This window comes from Grammomys surdaster, unplaced genomic scaffold, assembly GCF_004785775.1.
Source record: "Grammomys surdaster isolate TR1022 unplaced genomic scaffold, NIH_TR_1.0 125319, whole genome shotgun sequence".
Lineage (NCBI taxonomy): Eukaryota > Metazoa > Chordata > Mammalia > Rodentia > Muridae > Grammomys > Grammomys surdaster.
In genome coordinates, this window is record NW_021620197.1 from 659,416 (window position 1) to 669,284 (window position 9,869).

General features: G+C 39.3%; 1 protein-coding gene across 1 annotated transcript in view; it reads left to right on the plus strand.

The window, feature by feature from the left end:
• Gabrg3 (gamma-aminobutyric acid type A receptor gamma3 subunit) overlaps positions 1-9,869 on the plus strand; it is a 599,312-nt gene that overhangs the window by 355,343 nt on the left and 234,100 nt on the right. Inside the window, exon 4 of the mRNA XM_028785688.1 lies at positions 8,135-8,355. Within this exon, the coding sequence (XP_028641521.1) occupies positions 8,135-8,355 (221 nt within the window). The remainder of the gene's footprint in view (positions 1-8,134; positions 8,356-9,869) is intronic.

Below are 9,869 nucleotides of genomic sequence, written 5' to 3' on the forward strand. Positions count from 1 at the left end.
TATATACTAACACCAAGACTTGGGTCTCAGTGGAAAAACATTGAAACAGATGGCTATAAGCTAATGCAAACAGGCAGCTTTTGTGGAAATCTACAAGCCTGAGTAGTCATAGACCTTGTAAATAGGTAGCCTTGGCAGACAATACCAACTTAGATAAGGTCAAGCTAGTCATAGGTAGAGTCATAGTGACTTGTCCCCTGAACCTTCACCCAGCCGATACCCGGTTCTGAAGATATCTGTATTCTCCCTGAACACCCACACTCCAGTGTCATTCCCTTCCCCGCATTCTGCCTTTCTGTGTTTATAACCCCTGTGTGAATGACTTACGATTTGAGAAAAAATAAATTAAAAAAAGAAAGAAAAAGAAAATCTTTTTCCATACAATATTCTGATTATAGTTCCCCTACTTTGCCAGTTCCTCCACACCTCCTATTCCTTCTGATTCCACCCTGTTTCAGTCTCTCATTAGAGACCAAACAGGCATTTAAGGATAATTAAAATAAAATAAAGTAAAATAAAATAAAATAGGATTAGGGTAAGCTCAACAAACTGGAAACAAATTTTAAAAAGCTCAAGAAATGCATCTTGATGCAGAGACCAACATGTTTACATAAATGATAATCCATAAGATAAATAAAAATAATTGCTCTGATTCAACATTATAAGACAAAGACCCTCATATAATGCTATTAATTTCATTTCCTGTTGGCCACCAACTGCTGAGCATGGGGCCTACCTAAAGAGTAGTTTGTTTTCCCAGTAAGATTCCTTTAGAGAAAATTAATTTTCCCTTTGGGTGAATTTATCAACTGGAAATAAGCTCTGTGCTGGGGATGGGAGCTTGTTTCCACTCTTCCTTTCAGCTTTAGGATCACATATGGTGCAGACACTGTGCGTGCTCCCATGGACTCTGCGAGTTCATAGGTGCACCATCCTTGTTGTGCATAAAAGGCCTTAATGCCTTGGTGTCCTCCATCCCCTCCGAATCTTGCATTCTTTCCACCTACTCTTCCTCAGGGATCTTTGAACTCAGGAGATGTATTGTTTAGGGCTGAGTGTTCCAAGGTCTCTCACTCTCTGCATATTGTCTGACTGAAGGGCTCTATATTTGTTCCCATCAGCTGCAGGAGGAAGTATCTCTGATGGTGGATGAACAAGGCATGAATCTATGAGTGTAGCAAAATGTTGTTAGGAGACATTTTATACTTATGTTCTTTTAGCAGAACAGGAGTAATTGTTTTTACTCTAGGTTCATGACCTATCTAGTCTCAGGGCCTTGGCCACCCAAACAGTATTAGATATGGGTTTCATCTCATAGAGAGAGCCTTAATTCAAGTAAGATATTGATTGGTTACTCCCACAAGCTTTGTGCCATTATTATATCAGTGTATTTTACAGGAAGGTCACCATTGTAGATTGAAGTTTTCATGGATGGTTGGTGTTTATTTTTCTTTCAGTACTAGGAAGACTCATTAGTAGGGATAGAGGCCCTAGGTAGGCACCAGCTTGACTTCTATGTATTCTGTGAGTTGTGTTGGTGTTGTCTTCAGCTGTAGAGCCATATCATCAGGTTATGGAGAGAACTAATAACAATAGTATGGGTTGTTTGAGGCTTCCCATTGGACTCCTTTGGCTAAGAACTCAGTCAGATGTCAACCCATTCCTGGTACTAGAAACTTCATTTGGTGATGAGAAATGTCAAGTTGAGACTCTTATCTTCCCCGCTATTTGGTGATTTCATTTTAGTTTGCTTTCTTATATGTATATATTTTAGAAAACTTCTACTGCATTAGATTTTCATATAACCACTAACATGGCTCTTAGTTTTAGCTGTCATTCCCTTCCTCAGTTCTGTGTTCCCTCCCTTTCCCCATTTGATCCCCTATTTCACACCCTCCATAATCCATAACTATCTATTCAAATGGTTCTCAACCCATAGGTTGTGACTCCTTTATGGGTCAAACAATCTTTTCACAGGGGCCACCTAAGACCACTGGAAAACAGATATTTACATGAGGTAAAACTTAGTTAAATTATAGTTATGAAGTAGTAACTAAAATAATTTTATGGTTAGAGGTTACTACAACATGAGGAAATGTATTAAAGGGTCAAAGCACTAAGAAGTTTGTGAACTACTGAATCTATTTCTCCCTCCTAAGGAGATCCATCCTTCCCTCTTTGTCCCTTATTTATACATAACCTCTGTGATTATATGGATTGTACTTTGCTTATCAATGACTTAATTGCTAGCATAAGAATATATGTGAATGCCATATTTTTCTATCTGGCTCTGAGTTACCTCACTCAGAATATATTATTCTAGCTTCATTCATTTACCTATGAATTTCATGATTTTATTTTTAAACTGTTGAGTAATATCCCATTGTATAAATGCATCACATTTTCTTTATCTATTCATCCACTGACAGACATCTAGGTTGTTTCTAATTTCAGGCTCTTATTAATACAGCATCAATGAATATAGCTGAGCAAGTGTCTCTGTAAGAGGATGAAGCATCCTTTGGGTATATGCCCAAGAGTGGTACCCATGCATCTTGAAATAGATTGATTCCCAGCTTCTTGAGAAACACTTACTTCCATAGTGGCAGAATACATTTGCTCTCCTACCAACAATGGATGAGTGCATTCTTTGCCCCATGTCTTTCCCAGAATAAGCTGTAGTCATTTGTTTTATTGATCTTGGCCCTTCTGACCAATGTAATATGAAATCTCAGAGTAGTTTTGATTTGCATTTCCCTGATGAATAAGGATGTTGAACATTTCTTTAAGTACTTCTTAGTCATTTGAGTTTCCTGTTTTCAGAGTTTAAACCTGTACCTAAGTTTAAGTTGGGTTATTTGTTTTCTTGAGGTCAAGTTGTTTAGTTCTTTCTATATTTTGGATATTAACCCTGTATCAGATGTCTAGTTGGCATTTTTTCCCTTTCATAGCCTGCCACATTATCAGAATGACAATACATTTTTTTGCCATGCAGATTTTCAGTTTCATGAGGTCCCATTTATGTGAGTTTTTTTGTTTGCTTGATTGGTTAGTTTTGTTTGGTCTGATTTTTGAAAAAGAAATTATTTGTGTAGCCATAACTGTCCTAGAACTTGTTTTGTAGACCAGGTTGGTCTTGAACTCAGAGATTCGCCTGCCTTTGCCTTTCAAGTGCCTGGATTAATGGCATGTGCCACTATACCAGGTGAGGCCCCTTTTATTTATTGCTATTCTTAGTCTGTGTGTTATTGGTGTCCTGTTGAGAAATTCTTTTCCTGTGCCAATGAGTTTAAGATTATTCCCCACTCTCTCCTTCATCAGATTCAGTGCATTGGGCCTTATTCTGAGGTGTTTGATACATTTGGAGTTGAGTTTGGTGCTGGGTAAGAAATGTGGATTTATTTGGACAATTCTGTATGCAGCAATCCAGTTCTTTAGTCTAATTTTTGAACCTTGTTTTTGTATCATTCAGGACATAAGAGAATATATAAAACAGAATAACACACACAAACACACACACACACTTACTGAGTTACTTCCATTTCATAGTCTGCCTCTTGTACTTCTGGGTTTAGGATTAGCCTATTACATACATGCATTTTGGAGGCAGCAAACATTAATCCATAAGAACATGTTTGGAAGATGTATGGAGGCACACAGTCATTTTAGAATGACCTTCTGTTTGCTGAGATATTACAAAGTCTCTGATAGATTGCTAGTTCACATTGAATTGAGTCTTCTGGGTAAGTTTCCTGATCAGCTTTTCCCCCCATGGCTGCTCAAAGGCTCACATAAAATTCAGCTTCTCTGCTCTTAACTACCCCTTTTCTGAAGAAAGGCCTTGACAGTGCTCTGTCCTGTTGTGTGTTTCTAAACAGACATAACGCAAAATGTATTATGTATAAACAATAGAAGTTCGTTCAGGCCATATTTCTGGAGTGTAAGTATGCATGCAACAGTAAGCATGGTGTCTTACTATTGAGTTTTTACACAGTATGGAGAAGGCAGACACTACAAGGTAAAGCAGAGCCTGCTACCTTCTGTCTCTGTTCTCTTAATTACCAATTTTGTGGATCAACCAAGATATGTGTGTGTGTGTGTGTGTGTGTGTGTGTGTGTGTGTGTGTATTTAAAAACTTTATTATTATATGTTTCCCCTTCTCCTTCTTCCTTCCCCTCCTTCCTTCCCTCTCTCCCCCACTGCCCATTTCCTATTTCCATCTCTCTCTATGTGTGTGAATGTGGGCCCTCATGGAACACTGTGTGTGTACCTCTGGAAATCAAAAGACAACTTTCAGGAGTGCAGTGTCTTCTTTTACTATGGGTTTCTTGAGACTGATCTTAAATCTCCAGGCTTGCACAGTAAGAACTTTGCCTGCCCAGCCATTTAACCAGCCCATCTTCTTCCTGAAAAGCCATGAATGCCATGGGGGTGGGGGGGTTCCCTTCAAGGCTTCATCTAATCCTAAGTATGCTCCAGACAATAGACTCTCAAACGGAAATTTTCAAAACATGAACTTTTGGTTTTCTCTGAACAGAATATTTCCAAGGGTCATGCAGAAAGAATGACAAATGGCTTTAAAACTCATAGAACTTTGCCCACTGGTTAGCACAGCCGTGATGGGCGTAGTTGAGGCATAGCCCAAGATCTACATATCTTGTGGACTTCAAGGTGTTATGAAGTTCTGCCCTGCTTGCTTTCTTCCCTCTTTATTTAAGAATTGTATGAAAACACTAAGGGGGTTTCCAGCCCTTCACTGGGAAGTATCTTTGGCATGCACAGTAATAATGCTTATCTCTTTCAAGCATTGCTGTTGGAGCAGATTAATGATTCAGTCACCACCCTAGTAAAGACCTCAGAGATGTAAGATTGTCAGCCATGACCATCACCCTTAGAAACCATTTGGAAAAATAAAATGGTTATTGAAGCCAGGTTAAGATGTTTTTGCCACTGGCACTGATGTAGAACATCTTAGTGAAGAATTTGAAGTTTAGAAAGGCACACTCTTAATAATTAAGCTAGGGACTTTTTAAGGTCAGGGAACAAAACAATGACAGCACTGGCTGACGTGACTCTCTCTGAGGTTAGACTGGTGATGACTGATTTTTTATACCTATTTCTGCCCTCAGCTTCCTGATATGATTTAATAAGAATTGCTGGTGAGTAGATATGCATTTTGAGGATTTAAATTAGACACGACTGATTTTTATATAAAAGTATAGATTTGATTCTTTTAAGATTCCTATAAGATGACTTTTAAAGTTAGATAATAAAATAATTACTCCTTTAGTTATAAACACAAATTGCTGCTACTAGGAAGAGAAACTGGATGAGAAGACTATCTTGCTTGCTTACACTTTGTCAATCTATAACAAGCTGCTTAGCTACAAATGAATGTAGGTACTTAGGAGTAATCTGTTTTCTTTACCTGTACTGCATAATGTTATTTCTTTTTTCTTTTTCTTTTTTTTTTTTTGGTTTTTCGAAACAGGGTTTCTCTGTGTAGCTCTGGCTGTCCTGGTCACTCTGTAAACCAGGCTGGCCTCTAACTCAGAAATCCACCTGCCTCTGCCTCCCAAGTGCTGGGATTAAAGACGTGTGCCACCACCGCCCGGCCATAATGTTATTTCTTGTAAAGATATTGGGGAACATACTGGTTTCCTCATAGTCATTTACTAGAAGAAAACTAAAACATAATCACATTGTAATTTTATACTGTTTGAAGGATTTTGCTTAGATATAAGCCATGGGAGAAAGAGTAAAGTTGTTGAAGCATTGCTCCTTCCACATATCAACCATGTGCATGTGGGAATATGTCTAAAGATTGTAAGATAATGTGTTGGAACTTTGTTCCATTCATCAAATCCATATGTATGTATATTTGTAAAGCTTGTCTGGGTGTGTGTTGGAGTTTTCTCCATCTACCAATTTGTGTGTATATGTGTGTGTGTGTGTCTGTGTGTGTGTGCGTGTCTGTCTGTATGTGAAATGCTTGGAGCCTGGTTGTTGGAACTTTGATCCAGCTATGTGTGGATGTGAGCATATGTACATGTGTGAAATTCTTGGACCCTTCTTGATGGAGCTTTGCTCTAACCATTCAATGTGTGGATATGTATATGTCTGTCTAGGTCTGTTTGCATGTATATATGTATGTGCATATGTATGTGTGTATGTATGTATGTGTGTATGTATGTATGTATGTATGTAATTGTATATATGAAGTTATTGAACTCTGCATTTTGTTTCATCCATTCTTCTCTTTTCTTTTCTTTCTTGCCAGTCTCAAAGATTTAAAACAGTTTAGAGTTTTTCACTGGCCACAGGAGTACCAACCCCAGTAAATTAAGCTTTACTCCCTCAGAGAAAAGTCTGCTGAGCAATTTCTCTAATCACTGGCTACTATGGGCAGCAACCCACATCAGTATCTGGCCCAAACCCCATCAGCTGCCTGCCTCAGTTTAACCACCTCATAGATGCCAAAGCTGGTTATTGGCAGAACATCTTTCTCTCTGTCGCTCTCTGTCTCTTTCTGTCGTTGTCTGCCTTTCTCTCTCTCTTCTGCCCTCTCCCCTCCCCTCTCTATTCACCCATTTTGTGGTGTGTGTGTGTGTGTGTGTGTGTGTGTGTGTGGTATTGTGACCCTAAGATACACTTTTTTTTTTTACTTAAGATCTGCCTTATTTGACTGAAAAACAAGCTCTCAGATGGCCAGACTTTTATGCTTGTAAGTGCTGCTTCTCTGAGGGCTACAAGGCCAATGCAATAAAGCAGTGGTAAGGAAAACATTAGTTAGCAAAACACTAGCTGAAACACAGAGGCCTTCTTTACCTGGAAGCTCAATCAAAAGGAGAATTATCTGGTTCACCAAGAGCTACTAATTTCCTGGTCTGTAAAAGCACAAAAAATATAGTATCTAATATATGACTGTAACTGTGAAAGATATCAAACTTTTGAGATCAACCCTTAAACTCACCTTTCTCCAGACCTGTGGTGACTCTTCTAAGTGTGATTGGAAAGAATCCTCTGAGCTAGAGCAGGCTGAGACATAGCTGGTGTTTTGTGGTGCTTTCAGCCCTGTCCCAACACTCTGCTCATCACAGGAAAGTCATATTGGGCCTGTGAACCCTGAAAAAACATCTCCAACAGTGGGTCTTTGTCTAAATGATCCTAACCACACCCCACCACACAAAGCCTTCTGTGGCTTCTCACTACAGTTTTGTGTGCTTTATTTCTTGCTCCTCTTCCTCCTTCTCCTTTCTTTCTCCTCTTTTTCCTCCTCCTCTTCTTCTTTTTTTGCCTTCCTCCTCTTCTTTCCTCTTCTTTTTTGTCCTCCTCCTTTCTCTTATTTCCTCCTCTTCTTCTTCTTTCTTGTCCTCCTCTTCCTTTTACTTTCTTTTCCTCTTGTTTTCTCCTCCTTTTCTTTCTCTTCCTCCTCCTCTTCTTTTTCCTTCTTGTTCTAGGTGTGTTATTTGGGAAGACTGTTGAATAATGTATTGTTTTATGAGCTAGTATTAATAAATTACCCAATCTCTCTGCTCAGTATTCAGGTTTCCGTTTCATCCTTTCATTTATTCTTTACACATTTAGGAAGGAGACATTATTTTCCTCAATGTGTAGAACATTGGCTCCGAGTTATCTTACTCCTTGTCACAGTTTAGATTTGCAAAGGCTCTGCATCATGTCCTGAAATGTCTGCTGCTCCCTCCTCAACTGCCACCTGGCTGTATTCTTACTGCAGTTTAATGTTGATAAAAGAATGCATCAAGGATTTCATCACACACTGTGCTGATGATATCGATTAGTGTTTGGTGGTTGTGAATATGTTAAGACACATGGTGTATCAGTTCCAAAGGAAGAAGTGAGGGTGTGAGAATGTAGAGGAAAACTAAACTTTCGACAAAGACTGTAAAGCATATTAAAATTCACTCTCCTTCACTCAGAAGCCCATGTAAACAGGATGCCTTCCTAGAAGGAGGAAAGGATTCAGGAGCTGAACAAAGGTCATCAATTCACCTGCCCTGTTAATCTCTCATAGGTTTCAGGTTCCAGAGCACCTGTCTGTCTCATTTCCCAGGCTGAAAAGCCTTTCAGATTGACTATAGATTAAGTGAAAGTATCTTTTCTCTATTTCAGGAATACCAAATTGATATATTTTTTGCTCAAACCTGGACAGACAGTCGCCTTCGATTCAACAGCACAATGAAAATACTTACTCTGAACAGCAACATGGTGGGCTTGATATGGATCCCAGACACCATCTTTCGAAACTCTAAAACAGCAGAGGCTCACTGGATCACCACACCCAACCAGCTCCTCAGAATCTGGAATGATGGGAAAATCCTTTACACATTAAGGTAAAATGTCATATAGCTCTTTTAAGATATATGTTATATAGTTTTTTAAACTGTCTATTAATGAAATCTAAGATAGTATTTTCTGCTGCTACACCAACAACCCAGGAAACACAAACAAAGGGGAATAGATCTATTCAAGGCTGGACTTATGAAAAAACAAAGGGCCTTTCTGTCTCAAATATTCATCTGTCTGTGTTCAGGGAGCCAAAGTGCTTTCATGGAATACAAAAGACTACAGTAAAACTCAAATGGGAAATCCCGCTGGGCTGATGTTCTCTCCAGAGTGCTGTCTCCCACTCGTCTCTGAATGTCTCTGTCGACTTCCTGGGACCTTGACTTCAAAAGAAAGTAATTCCTTTATCTAGATAAACATTGCTCTTCTGCAAGTTAGATCATAGGAATTAACGAAAGACAGACCTTAAAAAGATCTTTCCTTTGAATTCAGAACCACACATGAAAGGTCTGCTTCCTAAAACAAAGGCAAAAGGATTAGCAATCGGGACAAAGGTGATCAGTTCACTTGCCCTGTTACAGGTTTCAGGTTCCTATGTACCTGCCTGTCTCTTTTCCAAGGCTGAAAGACCTCTCAGATTCACAACAGGTTAAGGGAGATCAGCTTCCTTTGCCAGTACTGTTTTTCCCAACCTCCCTTAGGCCTTCTTTGTAGCTTCTAAAGTCTTCCTTCATTCCATATTCATTATAGAGATTTTAATTATGAGACATCATGGCACTAAGGAGAAATTGTGATTCCTAACACTAAAGTTTCCATAGCACCAGTAGAAACATACTGACATCAAAATGCAAAAGCAATATCAAAGTCCAAGGGAAGTAAATTTCCAAACAGGGACCAACAGAAAGAACAATAAAGAGCCACAGCAGGGATGTTTGGTGATGAAATGGACTGAGAAAGACAACATTTGTAACAGGATTCTCATCAATCACAACGGGCTAGGAAGGAGACTCAGAAAAGAAGCTAATCCTGAGCAAAATAGTACTGAACCTAGCTCGTCCTAGATTATAAGAATGTTGACACACAGGGAACATAAAATGTGTTCATATAGTACAGCTGCCACCTGCCTGGGGCAATGGAGAGAGGAGTCCAAGAAAGAAATGTCAGGGAAATAGATGGATTTGGCTTAATACCTCTGTGGACCAACATACTAGTTTCAAGTAGAAGGATTTTATTAGAACAAACTCAACCAGTGGATTAGAACACAACAACAGCCACAGTTTCTTTTCTCCACTGTGACTTGGCTTGTGTTTCTAGGCACTGTTGGAGTTTAACTAGAATTTTCTCTACTATCGACAGTTAAAAACAAAACAGAATATCACAGTAAGAAAGCAACCAAGCCCTTCGGCCCCTGCCTGGTCCCTTGGACTGGAGCAGACACAGAGTCGGTCTGCTCCTGTCCTGTGGAGAAACTGAATCCTGAGTCATCCAGGAGCCACTGCACTCAGAGCAGCTGCTAAGAACTCCATCTCACTCCCTAAGCCCCAGAAAAACATCTGGGAGC